The sequence below is a fragment of the Dendrobates tinctorius genome, unplaced genomic scaffold (assembly GCF_039654945.1).
Source record: "Dendrobates tinctorius isolate UK_male_01 unplaced genomic scaffold, ASM3965494v1 ptg000201l, whole genome shotgun sequence".
NCBI classification, from domain to species: domain Eukaryota; kingdom Metazoa; phylum Chordata; class Amphibia; order Anura; family Dendrobatidae; genus Dendrobates; species Dendrobates tinctorius.
The window spans coordinates 11,022,064-11,049,135 of record NW_027361868.1 but is presented as its reverse complement, the minus strand read 5'-3'; the positions used below and the strand labels follow the sequence as shown (position 1 = coordinate 11,049,135).

The following is a 27,072-nucleotide window of genomic DNA, read 5'->3' as shown; positions in this document are numbered from 1 at the left end:
TGTCTCTTGTACATGCTGATAAAGATTAGTGTTGGAAAAAAAAAGTCCTGTTTTTTAGAATCAGGTTTTGGCACAAAAAAACGCAGTGAAACCTGATACTTGGTGCATTTTTTCTCCACCCGTTCATTTCAATGGCTGAAGAACGCTGAAAAAACACTGACAAAATGCTGAAAGAAGTGCAAAAAAACATGCAAAGCACAAAATCCCGGTGACAAAAAAAAAAACGATGCGTGTGCACGAGATTTCTGAAATCTCATAGACTTTGCTTGCAATGGAAAACGCAGCTGAAAATTAGCATAAAAAAACAGCAAAAACATCTAGTGTGAACTTAGCCTAAAGGGGTTGTCTACTACTGCCCCTACAGCAAATAAAAACAATGTACAGTATACTCCTCTCCTCCCGCAGCGATGCCGTCCCAGTGATGACTGCACCGCTATTCCTGGAGGGTCACGTGACATTGTTGTGTTACATGACTGCTGCAGCCATTCAGCTGACGGTCTGCAGTCTTTACTATTATCAGAGAGGAAGTAGGCGTTGAAGAAATAGATTGCAGTGGACTCTGATTGGCTGCAGTGGTCACGTAACATAACTGACCATAACTTTGGTCACGTAACAGCACATGACCTGTGGGAATAGCAGCAGCTTGTCACCCCATGATTATTCTGCTGTAATGGAGCTTCTTGGAGATGGGTAATTTGACAATATACTGAAGTATTGCAGTGTTCTGTTTAAAGACCCGAACCTGTCACCCCCCCCAGGGCATTTTTAAGTAAAAGAGCCACCTTCAGCAGCACTAAGGCTTGTTGTTGTGCCCCCAAGTCTTGTGTGGGAATAAAGTGGTGACAACTTCTATTCCTCTGGTGTCTGCTGCAGGACCATTAGTATCCGTACAACCTCGGGGACCGGACCCCGGCCTTGCGCTGTGAACTTGAGAAGGGTTCTGCTCTAACCCTAATCCTTAGTCCTCCTCTCCTCACATTCCGTACTAATCCTTCTTTCTTATGGAGAGTCAGGCTTTCTATCAATGTTCCTTTCTTGTGCCAGCGGACCCTGGTCACTGAGGTCGGCTGCAGCACTTCCTTCATCCATCCCACTCTGGGGAGCTCCTCTCTCAGCCTCCCTGACTGACTGACTAAATTCTATCCTCTTCCCGCTCTTTTGATGCAAAACTAAACTCCACCCGCCTCTCAGCACGCTTCGTGTTCCAAGCAGGGAGCCGCCGAAGGCGCTTTGCTACACTACTGTGTTGTGTGGGATGCAGGTGTTGGAGCGTGGTCAGGTGTCTCCACATTACCTGGATGGTGGGGTACCACACTTCAGGAGGAGGTGCAGTACCTCTGTGGTGACTGAACCCTCAGGGGCGCCACACATGCGTTTTCCTATGCGTTTTTGCAATACAACTGTATGTATGCGGAAATGCACGCGTTTCCGCAAAATTAATGAACATGCTGCGTTATTTTCCGCTAAGCGTTTCCGCAGCGGAAAAGAACGCACCATTAGCCCAACATGTGCGGATTCCATTATGATTACATGGGATGCTTTTCTTAAGCGTTTCCGCGGCAGAAACGCGCGTCTAAAAGCGCCGCGGAATAGCTTAAAAAACGCAACGTGGGCACACAGCCTTACTTAAAAACGTCCTGAGGGGTGACAGGTTCCCTTTAAGGAGACTATAAAAAAAGTGTAAAAAATATCTTGAAAAATGGAAAAAAATAAAAATCTACGTCCCCCTACATTTTTTACCCATTCTGAAGATAAAATAATAAAAATGAAGCATATGTCGTGTGCCGCATCTGGACAAGTCTTATCGTTCAAAATCCTAAATGATTTAATTCCTATGGTAAAAATAAAAAAAGCCAGATTTTTTTTTTTGTATGTGTGGTCACGCTGCCTCCTCTGTAAATCAATCGACATTTCTGCACCGTGTAAGTATTGCCAAAATGCCTCCACATACGGGCGCAGTCAGACGGCCATAGCGATCGGACCAAGATTGTAATGCAGCGCACGGACTGAGAGTGACAACTGCATAGAAATGCATGAATCTATCACTGCGCTCCAATCTTGGATTTATATAGCCGTCTAACCGCACCCTTAATGTGACCTTTAAAATATATTTTACACTTGTTTTTAAAAACAAAAAACAAAAAACATTCCGTCCTTTGCGTTCCATAGCTTCTGTGTTGCACGGTTTATTGGCATCAGAATGAGTTAAAGCCTAGGGCTCGCTCACACTGGTGAGTAGCATCCGATGATTGTCTCGTGCCAAAGACTGCGCTCGGATGACATCCGCGTGCAGTCCGGTGTTTTGCACGCACCCACAGACTTGTATGGGCGATCGCCGTCCGATATACGCAGCCTGCAGCAATTTTTTTTTATCATTTATACATCAGGCTTGAGCCCTTATTCTCAAGAAAATTAGTTAAAATGGCAAAGTATCTGTAGAAACACAAGCCACTTTCCTATTTTCCAAGAAAGAAGGGATTTTTTTTTTATCTACTGCTCGTTGCCTAGGTTACTGGCCACCTCTGCCGTCTGTCAGCGGCCACGAGTGACGTGCTGACAAGCTCTTTTCTATAAAGCTTGCCAGCGCTTCTCCGTAGCTGACCGCATCGCTGGATCGTGTCAGCTTCTGTTCAGACTGGCGGCTCTGCCATGCTGCCACCGGCCCGGACTGGCAGTGAGGAGGCGGTGAGGGGGTCGGTGCGCTCCTGAATGGTGTTTATTAGATATATGGACCCCTAAATAGTAACGATAAAATCTACATCTCGTCCTGCAACAAACGAGCCTGAAAATAACTATACTGACAAAAAAAAATAAAAAAAAGTTATGGCACAGAAGGGGCCCATGTACAGTTGCCCCTAGCAACCAATCAGATCTCCTCTTTCATTTTTCAACCTGTCTCACTGCACTATAAGCTGAACTCTGATTGGTTGCTAGGAGCAACAGCTGTGAATAAGATAGGAGCTGATTGGACGGTGAAAGACAGCGGGGGTGTCGTATATAAGGCAGATGGGCCGTGAACGGCGGGTTATAGGGCGCAGCAGGGTGCCGGCCGGAGCTCCTAACTGGTCTCTATAGTAACCGCCCCGCCTCCTCAGCCCGTGTCATGGCGCTGTCGCTATGTACCACATCGCGTCTCCTGGCTCAGCCAATAGCAGGCAGGCGTGGAGAGGGGCGGGGCCTCGTCATCTCTGCTCCGTGTGGAAAAGACGGTATCGGGTGCAAAAGTTTGTATTATTTCCCTGCTCCGGACGTCAGAGATGCCCAGTGAGGGAGAAGCTGCCGCCGCTGCCGGGCTCCGGTCACTGCGCTCCCCCCCGGCTGTGACCCAGCGCGGCCTCCTCCGCCTCCTGCAGCCGCCGCCGGGCCCCGTCCCCTCGCTGACCTTTGGACCGTGTCCTCGGCTCGGGGATCGCTCACGATGTGGGAGTCTAACCGTGTGCGGCTGCTATGTATGCTCGGCCTCACCTTCGTGTTCTTCGTGGCGGAGGTGGTGGTGAGCCGGATCACCGGCTCGCTGGCGATGCTCTCCGACTCCTTCCACATGCTGTCCGATGTGATCGCGCTGGTGGTCGGGCTGATCGCCGTGCGCTTCGCCCAGAAGACTCGCTCCACCGACAAGAACACGTTCGGCTGGATCCGGGCCGGGGTGATGGGGGCGCTGGTGAACGCCATCTTCCTCACCGCCCTGTGCTTCACCATCATCCTGGAGGCCGTGGAGCGCTTCACCGAGCCGCAGGCCATCGAGCAGCCGCTGGTCGTCATCGGGGTCGGCTTCGGCGGATTGCTCATCAATCTCATCGGCCTGTGCATGTTCCGGGACAGCGCCGGGGCCGCACACGGACACTCGCACGGCGGCGGCTCCGGACACGGACACTCACACGGGGCCAAGAAGCCTCCGCGGAGCCGGGAGAGACCGGCGGGAGACGGGGCCGATCGTGACCGGGAGGAGACCAACAACCTGGTGGAGAACGGGCCCGGGGTGGAGGTGGTGCCCGGGAAACACGGTGAGGAGTGTGACGTCACCGTGCCATAGAGGGCCGTGACGTCATAGCATGTGATGTGTGCAGGGTCAGCGATGTCACCCTCATCCGCAGAGGTATCGATCACGTGATGTCATGGAGGGGGCGTGATGTCATCTACAGAGGTGTAGAGCCTGTGTGATGTCATCTGCAGAGGTTGTAGAGCCTGTGTGATGTCATCTGCAGAGGTTGTAGAGCCTGTGTGATGTCATGGAGGGGGTGTGATGTCATCTACAGAGGTGTAGAGCCTGTGTGATGTTATGGAGGGGGTGTGATGTCATCTACAGAGGTGTAGAGCCTGTGTGATGTCATCTACAGAGGTGTAGAGCCTGTGTGATGTCATGGAGGGGGTGTGATGTCATCTACAGAGGTGTAGAGCCTGTGTGATGTCATCTACAGAGGTGTAGAGCCTGTGTGATGTCATGGAGGGGGTGTGATGTCATCTACAGAGGTGTAGAGCCTGTGTGATGTTATGGAGGGGGTGTGATGTCATCTACAGAGGTGTAGAGCCTGTGTGATGTCATGGAGGGGGCGTGATGTCATCTACAGAGGTGTAGAGCCTGTGTGATGTCATGGAGGGGGTGTGATGTCATCTACAGAGGTGTAGAGCCTGTGTGATGTCATGGAGGGGGTGTGATGTCATCTACAGAGGTGTAGAGCCTGTGTGATGTTATGGAGGGGGCGTGATGTCATCTACATAGGTGTAGAGCCTGTGTGATGTCATGGAGGGGGTGTGATGTCATCTACAGAGGTGTAGAGCCTGTGTGATGTCATCTATAGAGGTGTAGAGCCTGTGTGATGTCATGGAGGGGGCGTGATGTCATCTACAGAGGTGTAGAGCCTGTGTGATGTCATGGAGGGGGCGTGATGTCATCTACAGAGGTGTAGAGCCTGTGTGATGTCATGGAGGGGGCGTGATGTCATCTACAGAGGTGTAGAGCCTGTGTGATGTTATGGAGGGGGCGTGATGTCATCTACAGAGGTGTAGAGCCTGTGTGATGTCATCTGCAGAGGTTGTAGAGCCTGTGTGATGTTATGGAGGGGGCGTGATGTCATCTACATAGGTGTAGAGCCTGTGTGATGTCATGGAGGGGGCGTGATGTCATCTACATAGGTGTAGAGCCTGTGTGATGTCATCTACAGAGGTGTAGAGCCTGTGTGATGTCATGGAGGGGGCGTGATGTCATCTACAGAGGTGTAGCGCCTGTGTGATGTCATGGAGGGGGCGTGATGTCATCTACAGAGGTGTAGAGCCTGTGTGATGTCATGGAGGGGGTGTGATGTCATCTACAGAGGTGTAGAGCCTGTGTGATGTCATGGAGGGGGTGTGATGTCATCTACAGAGGTGTAGAGCCTGTGTGATGTCATGGAGGGGGTGTGATGTCATCTACAGAGGTGTAGAGCCTGTGTGATGTCATGGAGGGGGCGTGATGTCGTCTACAGAGGTGTAGCGCCTGTGTGATGTCATAGTATGTGCTGACAGTTCATCTAATATATTTTGGAGGACAAACTGTCAGCACATACTGTGACATCACACAGGAGCTATACCTCTGTAGATGACCCCACACCAAATCTATGACATCATTTACTATATATTTATATCTGTGATGTCATAAAGGGGTGTGATGTAGCAGGTAGAGCTACTGTGTGACATCCACTACATGGGTACAGGTCCTATGTGATGTCATTAGCTAACATACAAAAGTATAGCGACCCTCTGTCCTTTAGGGGAGCTGCTGTCAAGCTCTATTCTGCACGCGTCATAGGAGGTGTGATGTCATCTAATGTGTGTGTATATATATATATATATATATATATATATATATAGCCTGTGATGTCATCTACGTAGGTACAGATCCTGTGTGATGTCTTGTGCTGGCAGATCATCCTCTAATATACAGAGCCTGTGATGTCATAGTATGTGCAGTGATCCTCGGATCTACATAGGTATAGATCCTGTCCAGTGTGATGTCATGTGCTAACTTACAAGTGTATAGATACCCTGTGATGTCATGTAGGATGACAACACATCCCCTATTTACTATAGATCCTGCATGATGTCATAGTGTGAGCCCCGTGATGTCACAGCACTGCGCACAGTATGTAGTTGTATTGTGGTTGATGTACGCTGATTCCGGTCTGGAGGAACGGAAGGAGGCACTAGAGCCAGGGTGCTGGGCATAGCTGTGGCTTCTGACGGTTGCTGCCCACCTCTTAACTATAGGACGCTGTTGAATGGAGTCTTCATACTATCACGTGGCCTTTATATATGATACGGGGGCTATAGGCTTGTGATGGATGCGGGCCGCTCCTGTGATAAATGAGGGTGGTGGGCTTCTGGTGGGTGCAGGCCGCCCTTGTGATAAGAGAGGGTGGTGGGCTTCTGGTGGGTGCAGGCCGCCCCTGTGATAAGAGAGGGTGGTGGGCTTCTGATGTGTGGGGGCCGCTCCTGTGATAAGAGAGGGTGGTGGGCTTCTGATGTGTGCAGGCCGCCCCTGTGATAAGAGAGGGTGGTGGGCTTCTGATGTGTGCAGGCCGCTCCTGTGATAAATGAGGGTGGTGGGCTTCTGATGTGTGGGGGCCGCTCCTGTGATAAGAGAGGGTGGTGGGCTTCTGATGTGTGCAGGCCGCCCCTGTGATAAGAGAGGGTGGTGGGCTTCTGATGTGTGCAGGCCGCTCCTGTGATAAATGAGGGTGGTGGGCTTCTGATGTGTGCAGGCCGCTCCTGCGATAAATGAGGGTGGTGGGCTTCTGATGTGTGGGGGCCGCTCCTGCGATAAATGAGGGTGGTGGGCTTCTGGTGGGTGCAGGCTGCCCCTGTGATAAATGAGGGTGGTGGGCTTCTGGTGGGTGCGGTCCACCCATGTGATAAATAAGGGTGGTGGGCTTCTGATGTGTTCGGGCCGCCCCTGTGATAAGAGAGGGTGGTGGGCTTCTGATGGGTGCGGGCCGCCCCTTGTTATAAGAGAGGGTGGTGGGTGCGGGCCGCCCCTTGTTATAAGAGGGGGTGGTGGGCTTCTGGTGGGTGCGGGCTGCCCCTTGTTATAAGAGAGGGTGGTGGGTGCGGGCCGCCGCTTGTGTATCCATGTTTGGGTCATTAGTGGTGACTGCAGTTCTGAAAATCCATTTTTTCTGTCTTGCCACTCTCATGGCCGTGTTCTCTGGGGCACGGGCGGCTTCAGTGCCAGGGAGGTGCCACTTAATTAATTGGTCACGTTTCGTCTGGTGCATCAGGTCTGCGAGTCTCTTGGCATCTTGTGGAGATCGGTGCCGATGGCAGAAGATAACACACTGTCGGCTCTGGAGTCTGCAGAGGAGGAGTTGGGGAATTGGTGACAGCTTCCGTTGCAGCGGGGCAGCTCCTCCATAGAAATGTCAGAGCGGCTTCCTGCTTTTTTAGACAGAATGGTGAGCCGATGATATTAAATGTTAGAGCAGCCTCCCCACCTCTGCTGAGAACGGGGGTCCCCAGTCCTGCCTGATGTGTGGGACTCCCAAGAAAAGTGAATGGAAAGAGCCTGGTGTACCCGTGCCCACCTTTACACTCATTCTGTCTCAGGATTGCTGGGGGTCTCATCAATTAGCCAGTAATCCCCTGTCCATGACGTGTGATTTTTGGAATAATCCTCTAAAGATTGGCTTTCTCATGAGACTATACACTCTGATTATGATCCAAGAACTCCTTTAGTAAACTTACTCTCCAGTTTCTGAGATCTCCGTTCCTTTACATTTTTTTTGCCCATGTGTCACATAGTTCTCATCTAATTTTTCGGATTGTCCCGGTTGCTGTACTCGGACGGTAAAGGCGGTGTCTTGGGTTTGGACACACTTGTAACCACTATAGGAATAGGGCTGAGGAGCAGTTGGGGGGGGGGGGGGTTGCTTCTGCTGGGGCTGGATATTGAAAAGTGCTTTTACAATTTGGAGACTTGCCTTAAAAAGAGGATCGGGGATTTTACGGAAATTATCTGAGTGGTTAATCTTGTAAAATCCTGAATCTCCTGCGGCTCTGGTGGTCCTCACCAGTCTTGTAGCATACTGCAGTCATCTGAACTCAGTCCTTAAATTCTCCTAACGACTCGTAATTTCAGGATGTCCTACAGAGAGAGCGTCCGTGGCACTGACAATGGTTGTATCGCTTGTGCCGTGCTGGGGTAATCCTGAAAATATGACTGGAGGATGCTGAAGATCATACGAATAGCTAATCACTGACGGCAAGTGACCGCTCAGATCAGTGATTGACTGCAGCAGTTGCAGTGAACTATGGGCGATCCGCCATCACCGCCCATCCGGTAGAATCCACTGGAGTGATGGTGCTGGAATGATGGAGGCTTCTACAGATGGGTGATTGGTGATATCTTTACTTTAGAGATGGAGGATATATATGATGGGTATATGGGCACGAGACTATGGGATGGAGGATGTGTGATGGGAATATGGGCACTGGACTATGGGATGGAGGATATGTATGATGGGTATATGGGCACTGGACTATGGGATGGAGGATATGTTTGATGGGTATATGGGCACGAGACTATGGGATGGAGGATGTGTGATGGGAATATGGGCACTGGACTATGGGATGGAGGATATGTTTGATGGGTATATGGGCACTGGACTATGGGATGGAGGATATGTTTGATGGGTATATGGGCACGAGACTATGGGATGGAGGATGTGTGATGGGAATATGGGCACTGGACTATGGGATGGAGGATATGTATGATGGGTATATGGGCACTGGACTATGGGATGGAGGATATGTATGATGGGTATATGGGCACGGGACTATGGGATGGAGGATATGTACGATGGGTATATGGGCACGGGACTATGGGATGGAGGATATGTACGATGGGTATATGGGCACGGGACTATGGGATGGAGGATATGTATGATGGGTATATGGGCACGGGACTATGGGATGGAGGATATGTATGATGGGCACGGGACTATGGGATGGAGGATATGTATGATGGGTATATGGGCACTGGACTATGGGATGGAGGATGTGTCATGGGAATATGGGCACTGGACTATGGGATGGTGGATATGTATGATGGGTATATGGGCACGGGACTATGGGATGGAGGATAATCATTATCATTTGTTATAACTAACCATAGTTAGTTACTAGGCCCGGGCAACGCCAGGCTCTTCAGTTAGTTACTTTATAATATTCCCTACTCTTGGCCAAGTTTGTTAAAGGGTTTGTGTCGTGAAGTCCCCACGTATCTGTAGGGTAGGTGACCACATACTGATCTGTTCGCTGGCAATAGAGCCTGCTAATCACCTCTCCATTCACTGTCTTTGGAAATGCTGGAGATAACTTGCACCGATTTTGAGAAGGGGGCTCTGTTATTACTTATCCTATAGACTAACCTTTTAAAATAGCATAAAAAACAAAAACTTCTTAAAATGGTTTGTCCTATGAACAACACAATAGAAAAAATTCCCAGGACTGAATAAAAATGTCATGAGGGTCGAGCGGCCGAGACCCCCACTGATCCAAGGAATGGTAGGGCACAAAGTTCCCCTGCGTAACTAAAGCCTTACTGAGCATGTGTGACCACCACTCATAGACAGTAATGGTCACATGCTCAGTAGCAGTTTATCCAAACAACCTGATCTTCCAGAGAATGTGTAGATACTGATGGATCTGACAGCTTGGACCTATAATGGATCTCTCTCTTCTCTTTGCAGATGGTTTGGGAGATCCCGCAGTAGATCGACTGAACGGCAACATTGTCCAAAACTACATGGGAGAAATCCACGAGGACGGCTCTCAGCTGAACATGCGCGGAGTGTTCCTCCACGTTCTGGGTGATGCCTTGGGCTCGGTCATCGTGGTGGTCAACGCTTTGGTCTTTTACTTTGTGTTTAACCCTTGTCCATCGGGTGAGAAGTGCATCAACCCATGTGTTCACGACCACTGCTCCGATCATCCAGAGATCAATCATACCTCGCTTTCCTTGAATGACAGCGTAGAAGAACCGCAGATCAAGGTGGCTGGACCTTGCTGGGTGTTGTACCTCGATCCCTCCCTGTGTGTGATCATGGTGTGTATATTGCTGTACACCACTTACCCGCTTCTGAAAGAATCTGCCCTCATCCTGCTGCAAACGGTTCCCAAGCAAATTGACATTACCTCCTTGAAACAAAAGCTCCAGAACCTCGACGGCGTCGAGGCCGTCCACGAGCTGCACGTCTGGCAGCTGGCCGAGAGCCGCATCATTGCCACTGCTCATATAAAATGCCACGACCCCACCGCATATATGGAGGTAGCTAAGCGCATTAAAGACTTCTTCCACGACGAAGGAATCCACGCGACCACTATTCAGCCCGAATTTTCCAATGTGGAATCCGGCTCTAGAATATCCCTCTGCGAACTTTCCTGCAGAACGCAGTGCGCCCCCAAACAGTGCTGCGGGAACTCCGAAAAAAACACCACAGCAAGGAAGACCAGCTGCGGAGCGGCCACCTTAGGGATGATCAGTGAATCTCCGGAGCATAAAACCAAGAGAACTAATTCTGAGACCCCTAACGAACTGAAGCTAGACATGGACTCCGCCGTGTGAGCCCCTCGCTCCTGGCTGTAACAGGGGACGATGCAAAAAGGGAAACTGGTTCCCGACTCACTCATGGATGATCTCGACTAGATCTGTGACTGTTCACGTCCAGAATTCCACATGTCACAACCGGGAAGGTTTGGAGGAACAAACAAAAAAATGTTGCCTTTAATTTGATTCTATAGATGTCCCACACCGTGTCCAATGTCCCAGGTCTTTATTCTCCCGCTTGGCATCGCTCTAGGACAGAGGCTGTAATGTGGAGTGGACTTCTTGTTTCTTTAAAGTTCTCGTTTCTTTTGCTATTTAAGAAAACTGACGGCAGTAGTTTTTCGGCCAGAGATGCTGGAAGAGTTGTGTGTGTGTTTTGCGCGTGTGTGTCGCTCCGTTTTTGAGCACTTTGCACCTACCTTGCTGGATCGCTTTGCTCTTCTTATCGTGAATGAGTCCCTATACATTCAGGAAGATCCATAAGATCTGTGCAGACGGAGACAACCGCAGGAGCGTAAAGCCGATCAATGCGGAAAACCGTTTGTTCGTCGGGTGAAATGTTTTTGTTTTTCTTTTGTTTTTGCATAGCGCAAAAAATAATTGTTCTCGGCAGCGCATCGTCCTGTGTAAACAGGACTCGTACTGCTGGGATTAATGGCGTCGTCCGAGCACGGAGTGATCTGTTGCGCATGGTTTACTTTATAAGTCTGCCTGTGTGAACAGTCATTTAAACGACCGCCCATCTGCTGGAGGTAAAGTGCATGCCCTGCAGACTCTGAACCAGCAGCAACTGCTGGGAGATATGAAGGCAGAGGTATGACCGGGGTATAAAACCGGCCGCGGACCTGTCAGCGACAAGTCTTCACATTCGCGATCGTCAGCGTGCAAGATCAGACACGGTGAAATGATCGAAAATGGAGCCAGACGATAGTATTCATGTCTGTTCTCTCGGGATGGGTATAGCGTTATCAAGGGCCTTTCATCTCACCTGACATGTCTCCTTTCGTTTAAAGGGTTGTCCATTAATTATTCCCCCCCCCAAAATATACTTCTCTTTTAAACAGCTACCGCTCCAGTTCCCGTCTACTTCTGGTCAGCTACTGGTGGTGGTCGGCGACTGTCCGGGAATAAATGGGACCAGAGCAGGATCTGTGGCAGCTTAAAGGGGCGACTGTTGATTTACTTTTATCAGTATAATCCCTTTTAAAATATTTGACGTTGCCAAAAAAAAAGGACAATCTTAGGGAATGGCTTGTGTTGTTCCTCTGTTATTCATCCTTGAAGCGTATGAATAAAGTGACGGCCGGGTTGCCGTTCCCCCTTGTCGGCCGGGCCTTTGAGCTTCCTCCAGTCACTTCTTATGATAAGTTGATGGTTATCTGTCACCTTCCAGGAGGAGTAACAGAGGGACAGGCCAGTGGAAGGAGCTGAGAAAAGATGTAAGGTAACAGGGAATACAGGTATATACTAAGCCAAGACCCGTCCTCAGAGGCGAAGGGTCTGCGCTAACGAATACAGCACTTTTCTTTTTGGGAATTGTTGCAATGTCTTGTAGAGTATGGATATTGCAACCAACGGGCATCAATAGCTTTTCTTGTAGCCCCCCCGCATCAAACTGTGACACAATGCACTTGAACTGCCCCCCCCCAACCCACCCAAAAAAAAATTGAATTGCCTGCCGTCGGCTGCCCCAAGGGTGCACATTTATGCAAAAAGTACCGATCAAGTCAACCTGCCCTTCTGTAGTGTTTGTGCTTGACGCTGTAACCCATATGAACCTTTAGTTTGCACGCCCAGCGCCGTCTTGTCAACCTCTCGTCCCCCCTGTCCCTCCCCAAGACCAAACTGCTACTGCGCACGGTAATGGGAATAGAAGGGGTTAATCCATCGCCGCCAAAACAAAGCTTAAAGGGAGCCGCCACCCCACTCCTCGTAGGCAGCCATTTGTATGCGGATCTGAGAATGGCATGCTGGAGTTGTCCGACACTTACTGGTGACGGGCACATTTTTTCTGTGGGGGTGGGGAAGCCAGCAACCTGGTAAAAAAATGGCGCCACCGCCTGCGGGTGAGGGGTCCGCCGTGAGCCTACCTTTCATGAATGTAGTAACTGCAATGTGTATTGACTGAAAACCTTTCGGTTCGTAAGGAAACGTCTTTTTATCGTCCGTTTGGACTCCTCATTTTATAAATTACTTGAATGGAACAAACGTCGTCTTCTCCGTGGTGTTTGCCAGCAGCTGCCTCGTCTGCGGCCCGCTCTCACGTACTCCTTGCCTTGCACACTGTCAGCCGCTTGGGGAATGTCGTCCTGCCAGTTTTGTGGGTTTTTTTTTTTTTTTGTTTTTTTTTGCCTGTTCTGCCGATCTCAGTAATGTTACATGTTGCGACAGCCCCTTTTACTGTCTCACTTTGCCTACAGACTGTACGGTGCTTTTCTTGCGTTCTCACAGATCTCCGTAGCCATTAAAAGCTCACGACACTTTGTACTTGCAGTTTTTCAGGACCAATTAAACGCGGGGAGCCTGTAATGATATCATACCTGGGACTTGTCTGCTTGTTTTCTTCTTTTATAGATAAAAAGAAAAAAAAAAGGTACTGTCTCTTTAAGGGTGATTTAAAGGGGTTTTTAAAATTAATAGCGTTGATGCAATCGTTCATCGGCCACATCAGTAATTTGTAGTCTTTGTGTATGAGAGCCTTAAGACCAACCTCTAATATCCCACCTGGCCACGGATGCCGTCAGATAGGAGGTGATGATCGGGGCTTCCATCCCTCATCTACAAGGTTGATGGATTGTGTCCTGTCAATCAGTTTGCACCAACTCTATTAATGGCCCCATAATATCAGACTGGTGAGATCTGTCCTGCTCTTCCACCAATTAAATGGGTTCAAAGGGACTAAATGGGACCGAGCTGCAGTACCTGGCACAACCACTGCAGAATGTGTGGCGCTGTGCTTAGTTAACACAAGGCCCCTTTAATCACATGCAATCATAGAAAATAGATCTTAAAATAATTGCAAATTAAAATAATTTTTTCATGAAAGAAAAACATCACTTAGTTTACTGGCTGCAGCAGTGGTGATCCAATCGCTGTTTTCTCTGCTGCAGAGCTCGGAATGCTGAGCTCTGTACAACCCCGCCCACACCGCTGATTGGCTGTTTTCTGTGTACGCTGCCTAGCGACAACTGCTAATCAGTGCTGGGAGCGTGGATGGACCAGGAGACATGAGACACCTGTAGTGATAAACTCCTGCTGAGAAAACACTGATTGTAGTGAAACAGCAAAACACAGCCTAGTAAGTGAAACATCACTGGAATAGGGGTCTCAGTTTTGCTGTGCTCGGATTACATCACAAAAGCCTGCTGACAGATTCCCTTTGAGCTAATATTAAAACCTTGTACCCCTTGTTTTGTGGCATGGACGTGGTGGCAATCAGTGACGTAACTGAAGCTCATGGGCCCTATTGAAAACTGTCCCAACAATCATAGGTCTTGAAAAGTAATGGTGATTTGACTTTGGGACCCCTAAGCCTCAGGGCCTAGGTGCAGTTGGAACCCCTGAACTTGCTATAGTTGCACCACTTATGGCAAGATTACTAGCCTGGGAAAGAACCCCGACATAGGCAGTAAATCCATCCTTGCACTAGGGATCCTCCGCTACCATCGCTCCTGTCGGGACATTTACACATAAAACTTTGAAAAGTTGAGCTGAACTTTGAGGTCATCAATGAGCTGCATTTATTCCCCTGGTCACAGCGCTTCTTATATCTGTAAGTTGTGCCTAGTTTTATTGCTCTTCACTATTCAAGGGAGTGTGACCGAGCTGCAGTACCAGACACAGCCTATAGACAAGGGTGGTGCTGTGTCTGATAGAAGTAGACGACTCTTCTACTCTTGGACTCCCTCTATAAATCACATCCCCCGATCCATCCTGACCAGTGACACTAAAGGAAGTTTTGGTGACAGATTTCTTTCTCACAGCTGCAGAGTTTTGCTACATATGCAAGTAGTTATTTCCCTCTCCTGTTACTTACTCGATAATGTCAACACGTTTCACTCCCCCTTCCCCATACTGCTTCAGTCAAACGGAAGAAGGAGGCACCAAGTGGGAAATAGTGTTGGGAAGTGCTCTGATCACACCCAGAGCACTTTAGCCTCATTTACATATTTAATAAAATATAATTTTTCCCAGTGATGGCACATCGGATAGTATAAGTAAAGATGCAGGGCGTCTTATAATCATAAGACCTACTGCACATGCCGACAGAAGCAGTTTGGGAGTGAAACGTGCTGATATATTCCCTTTAACCCCTTCATGACCAAGCCTATTTTGACCTTAATGACCAGGCCATTTTTTGCAATTCTGACCAGTGTCCCTTTATGAGGTAATAACTCAGGAACGCTTCAACGGATCCTAGCGATTCTGAGATTGTTTTTTCGTGACATATTGGGCTTCATGTTAGTGGTAAATTTAGGTTGATAATTTTTGCGTTTATTTGTCAAAAAAATCAGAAATTTGGTGAAAACTTAGAAAATTTTGCAATTTTCAAATTTTGAATTTTTATTCTGTTAAACCAGAGAGTTATGTGACACAAAATAGTTAATAAATAACATTTCCCATATGTCTACTTTACATCAGCACAATTTTGGAACCAAAATATTTTTTTGTTAGGAAGTTATAAGGGTTAAAAGTTGACCAGCGATTTCTCATTTTTACAATAAAATTTACAAAACCATTTTTTGTAGGGACCACCTCACATTTGAAGTCACTTTGAGGGGTCTATATGGCAGAAAATACCCAAAAGTTACACCATTCTAAAAACTGCACCCCTCAAGCTACTCAAAACTACATTCAAGAAGATTATTAACCCTTCAGGTGTTTCACAGGAACTAAAGCAATGTGGAAAGAAAAAATGGACATTTTAATTTTTCCAACAAAAATTTTCTTTTAGCATCAATTTTCTCATTTTCACATGGGAAACAGGATAAAATGGATCCTAAAATTTGTTGGGCAATTTCTCCTGAGTACAACGATACCTCATATGTGGTCATAAACCACTGTTTGGGCGCACGGCAGGGCTCAGAAGGGAAGGAGCGCCATTTGACTTTTTGAATGGAAAATATGCTGGAATATTTAGCGGTTGCCATGTCGTGTTTGGAGAGCCCCTGTGTGCATAAACATTGGAGCTCCTCCACAAGTGACCCCACTTTGGAAACTAGACCCCCCAAGGAACTTATCTAGATGCATAGTGATCACTTTGAACCCCCAGGTACTTCACAAATTGATCTGTAAAAAAAAAAAAAAAATACTTTTTTTTCACAAAAATTTTCTTTTAGCCTGTTTTTTCATTTTCACATGGGCAACAGGATAAAATGGATCCTAAAATTTGTTGAGCAATTTCTCCTGAGTGCACAGATACCTCATATGTAGTCATAAACCACTGTTTGGGTGCACGGCAGGGCCCGGAAGGCAAGGAGCACCATTTGACTTTTTGAATGGAAAATTTGCTCCAATCGTTATCGGACACCATGACGCATTTGGAGAGCCCCTGTGCACCTAAACATTGGAGCTCCCCCACAAGTGACCCCATTTTGGAAACTAGACCCCCTAAGGAACTTATCTAGATGTGTAGGGAGCACTTTTAACCCCCAAGTGCTTCACAAAAGTTTATAACACAGAGCAGTGAAAATAAAAAATATTTTTTTTTCCTCAAAAATGATTTTTAGCACACTATTTTTAATTTTCACAAGGCTAACAGGAGAAATTGGACCACAAATCTTGTTGTCCAGTTTGTCCCGAGTACGCTGGTACCCCATATGTGGGGGGGAACCACTGTTTGGGCACACGTCAGGGCTCAGAAGGGAAGGAGCGCCATTTGACTTTTTGAAATGCAAATTACTTCCAATCGTTAGCGGACACCATGTCGTGTTTGGAGAGCCCCTGTGTGCCTAAACATTGGAGCTCCCCCACAAATGACCCCATTTTGGAAACTAGACCCCCTAAGGAACTTATCTAGATGTGTAGTGAGCACCTTGAACCCTCAAGTGCTTCACAAAAGTTTGACGCAGAGCCGTGAAAATAAAAAAAAAAAATTTTCCCTCAAAAAATTATTTTTTAGTGCGCAATTTTTTATTTTCACAAGGGTAACAGGATAAATTAGACCCCAAAATTTGTTGTCCAGTTTGTCCTGAGTACGATGGTACCCCACATGTGGGGGGGAACCACTGTTTGGGCACACGTCGGGGCTCGGAAGGGAAGTAGTGACATTATGAAATGCTGACTTTGATGGAATGGTCTGCGGGCATCATGTTACATTTGCAGAACCCCTGATGTACCTAAACTGTGGAACCCCCCCACAAGTGACCCCATTTTGGAAACTAGACCCCCCAAGGAACTTATCTAGATGTATGGTGAGCACCTTGAACCCCCAAGTGCTTCACAGAAGTTTACAACGCAGAGCCGTGAAAATAAAAAAAATTTTTTCCTCAAAAAAAATGATTTTTAGCTAGCAATTTTTTTTTCCACAAGGGTAGCAGGATAAATTGGACCCCAAAAGTTGTTGTCCAGTTTGTCCTGAGTACGCTGGTGCCCCATATGTGGGGGGGAACTATTGTTTGGGCACACGTAAGGGCTCGGAATGGAAGTAGTGGCGTTTTGAAATGCAGACTTTGATGGAATGGTCTGCGGTTGTCATTACGTTTGCAGAGCCCCTGATGTGCCTAAACAATAGAAACCCCCCACAAGTGACCCCATTTTGGAAACTAGACCTCCCAAGTAACTTATCTAGATGCCTGGTGAGCACTTTGGACCCCCAAGTGCTTCACAGAAGTTTATAACGCAGAGACGTGAAAATTAAAAAAAAAAATTTTTCCACAAAAATTTTTTTAGCCCCCAATTTTTTATTTTCCCAAGGGTACCAGGAGAAATTAGACCCCCAAAGTTGTTGTGCAATTTTTCCTGAGTACGCTGATACACCATATGTTGGGGTAAACCACTGTTTGGGCACACGTCGGGGCTTGGAAGGGAGGAAGCACTGTTTAACTTTTTGAACGCAAAATTGGCTGGAATCAATGGTTGCACCATGTCGCGTTTGGTGACCCCCTGATGTGCCTAAACAGTGGAAACCCCTCAATTCTAACTCCAGCCCTAACCCCAACACACCCCTAACCACAGCCCTAACCCCAACACATCCCTAATTCCAACCCTAACCATAACCCTAACCCCAACATACCCCTAACCCTAATCCCAACCCTAACCATAACCCTAACCACAAGCCTAACCCTCTTTCCAACCCTAACCCTCTTTCCAACCCTAACCCTCTTTCCAACCCTAACCCTCTTTCCAACCCTAACCCTCTTTCCAACCCTAACCCTAACCCTCTTTTCAACCCTAACCCTCTTTTCAACCCTAACCCTCTTTTCAACCCTAACCCTCTTTTTAACCCTAACCCTCTTTTCAACCCTAACCCTAACCCTCTTTTCAACCCTAACCCTAACCCTCTTTTCAACCCTAACCCTCTTTTTAACCCTAACCCTCTTTTCAACCCTAACCCTAACCCTCTTTTCAACCCTAACCCTAATGAAAAAATAAAAATAAAAATATTTTCTTTATTTTATTAGTTCTGCCTACCTATGGGGGTGATAATCGGGGGGTTTATTTACTTTTTCTTTCATTTTGATCACTGTGAGAGTGATCAAAATGAAAGAATGGAATCTGCAGCCGGCAGATTCGGGCGGGCGCACTGCGCATGCGCCCGCCATTTTCAAAGATGGCGGCGCCCATCATCCGGACCCGAGGGACACCGGGAGGGACGGGGGGACTCAGGAGGTACCGGGGGGGGTGAGGGGGGGATCGGAGGCTGATGGGGAGCAGAGGGAATGGGAGGGGGGCAGATGATGACAGCGGCGGCAGATCGCCGCTGTCATTCAGTTGCGGGGGGCGATCGCCGGTGGGGGGGGTGGAATCGGTGTCTCCAGCCATGTCCGATGCTACAGCAGCGTCGGACATGGCTGGATTGTAATATTTCATCAATTTTCATTGATGAAATATTACTATCGCTCTGATTGGCTGTTTCACTTTTAACAGCCAATCAGAGCGATCGTAGCCACGTGGGGGCGAAGCCACGCCCCCTGTGGTGAATTACAAAGCCCCCTGTATCTGCGGGTCGGGTGACCTTTCAGTGACCCCGGTCACCCGACCCGCAGGGGGACTTTGAAGTCATGACGCCACATAGGCGTCACTGGTCAGATTTGAACCAGGTTTCATGACGCCTATGTGGCGTCATTGGTCGTGAAGGGGTTAAAGGACATGGATGTTTCTTTTTACTTAAATGCACGTATTTGGAGCTAAAAAAAAAAAAAAATTGTTGCAGTTGAGTTTCATTAAAATGTTTTCACCATTTGCCTCCTTCTACAGGATCTGTGTTGCACTAATGCTGGCTGCAAAATGAGTTAACTGAGAGTCCATCAGTGAGCCTGCTCTTTTACTGGGCTTTACTCTGCGCATTTATGACCACATCAAAGTTGAGCTCAAATATGTGAATATAAATCATGTGACATTAGACTATGAATGTTTAAAGGGGCTTTACATTTTTGGAAAAGCCTGGTCCCCACCCCCCCGGTTTTCAGTTCATTTTGTAAAAGAAAAAAAAACTTTGAGCTTTACTTACCCTCCCTGGGTCCAGCGATGCATCTCTGCCGCAGTGCCCGATGTCTATTATTGCAGTGCTGACGTGACATCGACATCCCTGCAGCCAATCACTGAGTGCAGCGGTACTGAGCAGCTCATGCTGTCTACCTCTCAGTGATTGGCGGCATTGCTGTCGATGTGACATCAGCACTGCAGACAATAACAGACACCAGGCACAGCGGCGGAGACCCAACATTGGACCTGGGGAGGTCGAGTAAGGAATTTATTTGTTTTATTTAAAAAAAAAAAAAAAAATTCAGCTAGGGTGCAGGGGTTTAAAAAAAAAAATAGCAAAGAAACAAAGTTCCTTAAAATATTCATATCTAAAGGACAGGCTATGTTGGTGGGGGTCTGATCTTGTCTTGGCCCCCTCGTTATTTACAGAGCCAATGCGGACAAATGTTACTAAGCCACAGCAACGGGCAAAGAACACTTTTGTTGCCGGTGTATTGATGAACAATTCCATTGGGAGTAATTGGGTAAAAAGTCGGATTATCTTTCCAAAATTGGGGTATCATGCAAGGTTCTAGCAGTGCAGCTACTGGAGCAGAACGTGGCTCACAAAGCAGCTATGGGTCAATAATACTACAGTAAGTGATAGAACTCCCTCCATACTCGCAGACACTTATCAGAGCCACGTGCAGATGTATCTGTGAGTTTTTCCTCGTGATGGATTTTCTTCTGTTCTCAGCTCGGTGAAAATAAATGAGCTTCAGGAACAACGACTTCAGTGCCAAGAATCCCATATCTTTCTTGGAATAGGTGCAACGTCCAGAGGTCAGTCGTCCTCTAGGGCAGTCGCTCTCGTAACGTTCTTTATCTGCACGAAATCTGCTAAAAACTTTTCTAGATGATGGAAAACAATTGTTTGTAAATCACGTCCACACCAAAGTGTATACGTAGAGACGCCAGCACTGGTGATCCGGGGGCAGATATACCCCCCCCACCATTACCAGCTGCACAGACAAGGCGGCACTGCCATTATAAGTCCCTCTCCTGTCCTGTGCATCAGGTTATCAAGGCAATAAGATGCACACCAACCTCCTGGGATATTTAAGAAAAGAGCAATGACTGGAACTGCATTATGCATGCTTCCCTTTTAAAATGTAATAAATTGCTTGCCCGTTTTTTTTTTGGAGACAATTATGGTTTTCTTTTTTAAATACACATTTTTATTTTTTCTTAATTTTTCATTTAACAAATCTGCACTGTTTGACTTCTCCAAACTCTGTGTCGGACTGTCTATTGCTGGCTGCAGAATGAGTTAACTGAGACTCCATCAGGGAGCTCATTCTGATGCTCTAACGAGAGAGAGTCTAACTCTTTTATCTCTCTTTTTCTGAGCTCTCAGCTGACAGACCACACCAAAGTTGAATTTGCTGGTAAATAAACAGGCCGTAAAAGCCAAAAGGTGCAATTATTTTAATGAAACCCTATTGGAAAAGTTATTTTTAGCCCAAAATGCATGCATTTAAGTAAAAATAAAAAGTGGACAACCCCTTTAAGGCCTCCCATACATATTATCGGCTTAAGCTTGAACGGCTCACAGTCTAATGTGTATGAGGGTCTCCTGACTCTCCCCTGACTGACAAATGATGGTGGGGGAGACAATGATCTGATTTGCCGAAAGTCCCTGTATATGAGGGAGTCGTGAAGTCAGCACTGATTGGACGATATCAGACTGATCACACTGTATAGTTATAATTTTAAAAAAACTGCTCCGACGTACAGGATTCTTCAAAAATCCCATTAGGTCCCACAAAAACTTTTATTGCAGGCATATTGATTAACAGTTCCATTGGGAGTAATTGGGTAAAAATTCGGACTATCCTTGCAAAATTGGGGTACCGTGCAAGGTTCTAGCAGCGCAGCTACTGACGCAGACAGAATGTGACATCTTATGGTGGCACAGAAAACAGCTATGGACCAATAATACTACAGTAAGTGATAAGGACCCCCCCCAAAAAAAAAAAATAATAATAATAATTTGGTGACACCCAGTAGTCACTTTATTAACAAAAAAAAAGTATAACAGGAATAATGACGGTTTCTACATTATTTCCTAATACTGATCTTTATTAACGGGTGGTCTCTTATACCTGAACTCCGTAACCTTGCGACAGTAATGGGAACGAGGGATCGGAGGTGATAGATGAGGGGGATAGTGACCGCCATGCAGAGGTGGCCATGCAGAGGTGGTCGGGATATATTGGATATATAGACCCTGGTGATAACGCAGGGATCTGATCTTATATTAGTGCAGCTAACAACTCAATTTACTTTATTAAACCCCGCCTGAGGCCGGTATCGTGAAACATTAGTAACACCGTCCACACTCTGATCCTACGTGCTGATGGGTATCTTGCACGGGCGGGTGAGCAAAGGAGATGTTGGCAAGTGACGGGAACAGCAGTGATGTAAGTCTGGCGGAGTTGTTGTTTTCATCCTCGCTGCTCCGTCGGATTGGACTGCACAGAATGGCCCAACTATAGAGCAGGACGGGCTCCGAAATCCGGTAAAGGGATCGTGCGTGACGCCGAGCGGCCGATAGACGGAGAAGGAACAAATGTCGCTGAAAAACGGCCGTTGTGGCTTTTCTGCCTCCCACACGAGACGCAGTAAAGAAAAAATGATAGGGCAGGGACAATGCGAAATCTGATCAAAAAACTCATTCTAAAGCTTCCTAGAAGTAAATGTATAAAGGCCGCGGCACCAATATCTGCCTATGCCATTATTCCTGCTCCTCGCTGTGCCGCCTCCATAGGCAACGTATGTAAGGCAATAACTCGGGGAAGGGGATGAGGATTCGATCAGATGAGAATGTTATACACTTGAAATTGTACCACCAAGAAGGAAAAGCCGTGGAGTTATGAAGAAAAGTTACTGTAAATGGTGAAAAAACGGGTAAAACATTTCCAAACTTCTCGATTTGCTTAGTATAGATATGAGCCACGTACAGAAATCCCGGGAACTTCCAGCCTCGGCTGTTATTAATGAGGTTATAAGTGGTCGTCTGCGAAAGATTCTGCTATTGAATGCACTTGGACACAAAAATCATCAAGATCCTCTGCTGGCAGCTCCTGTGTAATCCCCGACCAATGACGTCCCAGATGTGGTCGATGGGAGACAAGTCTGGAGACGCTGCAGCCTTGGGAGCATGTATAGGCCATGCAGACTGCTCACAGTATGCTCTCAGATGTTCTGAGACTGCCCCCCTGGCAAAAGAAACGGTAATGCCCAAGTTTTTAACTTAATTCATTCTTATCTAGTAGGAATAGCATAGAAACAGAAAAAAACAAGACTTCTATGGAAAAATTAGAGTGAAGAAAAAAGTCAAGACTCCCATAGAAGTCACTGGAGCGACACACATCCCTCTATTCCCAATGGGGCAACGTTCTCCAGACTGAGGCCGGTCATTTATGCCAGGTCCATATCTTGGGTCAGATGCTTTGTGATTGACATAATGGGGGCTCCCAATCTGTAAGGCGGATGTAGAGCGTCCAGACAATAGACCTCTTGTCCTCTCGGCCGCCATTTTCATCAGATCGCTCCACGTTTCTTAGGTACACAACATACAGAACCGGCTGCACTGTAGACGGCAGCGGAGGACATTTCCGTGAAACGCTCAACAATGCGTCTTATTGATCCACATCACATCGGCCTCGGTCACGGGGGAGTCACAAGCTCCATCTCCTCAATGGAAACTCTACCAGGACTTGGTGAACGTCAGCCTGATTGTTATACATGTCCCGGGGTCAGAGCTGTGTCAGTCTGATTTATGGAAACTAATCTATTAAAAGGATCTGTGAGATATAGACGGACTCTCAGGACACATGGACGGACCCTCGTCATGTAGTAGAGTCAACAGACATGCAAAAAGACGTGATATTATCCTTCTCCCTACAGCATCAAATTTTAGAGTCATTCTCATCTACAAGTAATGCTACAATGGAACACACCATGATTTGTCATCCATTAAAATGATTGATAGCACCTCTATATACAGTAGATAACACAGGATCAACCATTCTCAATAGGTGATGTCACAGCTCACCTCTTCCTCCTGTACAATGACTGATAACACCTCTATATACAGTACAGTAGATTACACAGGATCCACCATTCACAATAGGTGATGTCACAGCGCACCTCCTCCTCCTGTACAATGACTGAAAACACCTATATACAGTAGATAACACAGGATCAACCATTCTAAATAGGTGATGTCACAGCTCACCTCCTCCTCCTGTACAATGACTGATAACACCTCTACATACAGTAGATAACAAGGATCCACAATTCACAATAGGTGATGTCACAGCTCACCTCCTCCTCCTGTACAACGACTGATAATATCTCTGTATATAGTAGATAACACAGGATCAACCATTCACAATAGGTGATGTCACAGCTCACTTCTTCCTCCTGTACAATGGCTGATAACCTCTATATACAGTAGATAACAAGGATCCACCATTCACAATAGGTGATATCACAGCTCACCTCCTCCTCTTGTACAATGACTGATAGCACCTCTATATAAAGTAGATAACAAGGATCCACCATTCATAATAGGTGATGTCACAGCTCACCTCCTCCCCCTCCTGTACAATGACTGATAACCTCTCTATATACAGTAGATAATACAGGATCCACTATTCACAATAGGTGATGTCACAGCTCACCTGCTCCTCCTGTACAACGACCTTGGCGAAGATTAGAAACTCATGATACTGCTATGTACAAGACAGGGCTCAATCCCACTAGAGAGTAAATCGGACGATTGCAAGCCGATTAAAAAAGTGATTGCATTCGGACCAATGTTATACAATGATTCAGTCCTTTAATTGTAAAATTTTCACTCCCCAACAATTGCCCTCCTTTAACTATTTATTAGCAAAAAAAAAAAATAATGCACAGGGTCTGCCGAAAATCCATAATATGGACATCAGTGACGATCCCCAACTGCTACTTTCGGAGGCTGTGATGAGCGGTGACATCAGTATCGTGTCCGCTCTCCCCGGCAGCCACAAAACTAAGAGTAGCGTGAGACTCAGCGGCAGTGACGAGCGGGGACGTCAGGAAGGTTACTGCAGGTCACAGCCGGCAGTTCTCACGCTGTTCCTCTGCGGTTCACATGGAGATTACCGTGACCTGCAGTAACCTTACTGACGTCACCGCTCATCACTGCCGCTGGTTCTCACGCTACTCTCAGTTTTGTGGCTGCCGGGGAGATCGGTCACGTTACTGATGTCACCGCTCATCACAGCCTCCGAAAGTAGCAGCGTCGGGGATCGTCATAGACGTCCATGTTATGGATTTTTGGCGGACCCTGTGGATTTATTTTTGCTAATAAATGGGTAAAAGAGCGTAATTGTTGGGGAGTGCATTTTACAATTAAAGGACTTGTATGTGTCTCTTTCTTTTGAATACAAGGTTAGTAATGCTGGTGCCTTATAGACGCCTCTCTAGTACTAAGTCCTGGGCTTGATGTCATCGGACATTACACAGCTGAAATCAACCCAAAAACCATTACCCTGATTGCCACCACACCAGAGCAATCAGGAAGAGCTGAGACTAAGCGCCAGTGCATCAAATGGGTGCACCATTTCTGGGGCAGCTGAGGGATGGTATTATTAGTTTGGGAGGGGGAAAATATCCATGGCTCCTTCCTAGCCTATTAATATCAGCCCAGAGCTGTTTGCTTAGCCCTTGCTGGTTAAAATAGGGGGGACCCATGTCACTTTTTAAAAAAAAAAAAAATTTATTTAATAGTTTAAATACGGCAAACACCCTTTAGTGCCACATGAAAGGCACTAATGGGTGCTCGTTTATTATACAGTTGTGCTCAAAAGTTTACATACCCCCCAGCAGAATTTTTGCTTTCTTGTCCTTTTTTCAGAGAATATTAATGATAACATCAAAATTTTTTCTCCACTCACGGTTAGTGGTTGGGTGAAGCCATTTATTGTCAAACTATTGTGTTTTCTCTTTTTAAATCATAATGACAACCCAAAACATCCAAATGACCCTGATCAAAAGTTCACATACCCTGGTGATTTTGGCTTGATAGCATGCACAGAAGTTGACACAAATGACTGGCTACTAAAGATAACATCCTCACCTGTGACCTGTTTGCTTGTAATCAGCGAGTGTGCACAAAAGCTGAGTGAGTTTCTGGGATCCAGACAGACTCTGGCATCTTTCATCCAGCCACTGACGTTTCTGGATTGTGAGTCATGGGGAAAGCAAAAGCATTGTCAGTGGATCTACAGGAAAAGGTAGTTGAACTGTACAAAACAGGAAAGAGATACAAAAATATATCTATCTATATATATCTATTATCCATTATCTATCTATAATCTATCTCAGCATATAATATTGCTTTATTAGTAAACTAGCTTGAAATGACAGAGAACTCCTGTATATAAAAGCTGATGTTAAGAACGCATTGCATACGAATGCTAGGTCAGAAAAATCGCATTGTGCTCACATGTCACTCGTCCTACTTTTCTGGATCAACATTGGACCGATTTTTTTATTCGTTCATGTGTCTCCAGCCTTAGGCTCTGCTTCAGTCTGTTGCTGGTAATGTCCATGTTGCCCAACAGGAAGAGGGAGTATAATATTAGAAGTGGCCGATTTGAAAATCGCACGATTTGTGTAGATCAGTTCAGTACGAGGTAAAGGCCAATTTCCAGGCTATATCTCAGTATTGTGGGTATATGACATATTCCCAGGAGACTCATTTTTTTGTTTCTCCTTTTGGATATATACACATTTTTGCTACTTATTTTGATGCAGTCACTGTCTGAGCCTTTTTCAGAGTTATAGGGGTGCAATAGGGCATCAAGGGACACCGAAGGTGAGTGGGGGCGCCATATCGCTAACATAAGGGTGTCAACCTCCGCTGCCAGGTAAGGTGAGGGGGTAGGGGATTCAAGGGCATTGATAGCACCCCCGCCTCTTTTTTAATATATTGATATTTTTGTGGTTACACCCTGGATGACCCTCTCTGGTCGCACCTTTACAATACTTTTTTTTTAGGAAGGTTTTGAGTATTTGTGCTTTTAATCAAACAATAAAAGTTATGTTTTAAGAGTCTATTTGTATTTTGTTCTTATAGAGGAAGTTTATCATGAAAAAGGGGCACGGTTTTGGCAAATGTTTCCAAGGAGCTCCTGGACAAACAACACCAAAAGTTGGCCCATCTTAATTACTGTGTACAAATTCTTACCCCCCCAGAAGCGTACGTCATCCTTCTCAGGGACTTCTTGGCCAATCATTGCCAGATTTTGGCACAAAAGACATTTGAAATTTTGGCATCTTGATCCAAAGAAAGATGTTATTTTTATTTGCAAAACTTTTCCTCCTGCTTATTGTATCGTTTTGCTCCCTAATAGTTTTACAACTTCTCCCACGAGACATTTCCTACTAAATATGAGAATACAGAATTAGAACGTTTGTATTTCCTTTGTTCTCAGACATCTCCCATGGCCGCTTCTAATCGTGCAAGCGTTAGAGAAGCAGAAACTGATGACGGAGACGGCGGAACAAGTTGTGGCTTTTTCTTACCCATTGACTCCATTGGGAGAACCTCAGTGGTTTTACTTGTGATTCCCCCGGCGCGACCACAAATGTGATATTTATATATTTATTTTTGCAGTTTAAGCGCCATTTCCAGGATCTCTTGTATGAACGAGGTCTTAGATTGTCAGAATATTTCTAGATAAACCATCAATATTGGTAATGTGAATGCTGGATTATAACAATTTTGCTGTAGGAAAAATAATAATATTCAT

General features: G+C 46.5%; 1 protein-coding gene across 1 annotated transcript; it reads left to right on the top strand.

Moving 5' to 3' along the window:
- Nucleotides 1–3,081: 3,081 nt before the first annotated feature.
- SLC30A1 (solute carrier family 30 member 1) lies at nucleotides 3,082–13,118 on the top strand. The gene is made up of 2 exons (XM_073553418.1): nucleotides 3,082–4,004; nucleotides 9,723–13,118. The coding sequence occupies exons 1-2, from the start codon at nucleotides 3,419–3,421 to the stop codon at nucleotides 10,595–10,597; spliced, it is 1,461 nt and encodes a 486-aa protein (XP_073409519.1). The 5' UTR covers nucleotides 3,082–3,418; the 3' UTR covers nucleotides 10,598–13,118.
- The last annotated feature ends 13,954 nt before the right edge of the window (nucleotides 13,119–27,072 follow it).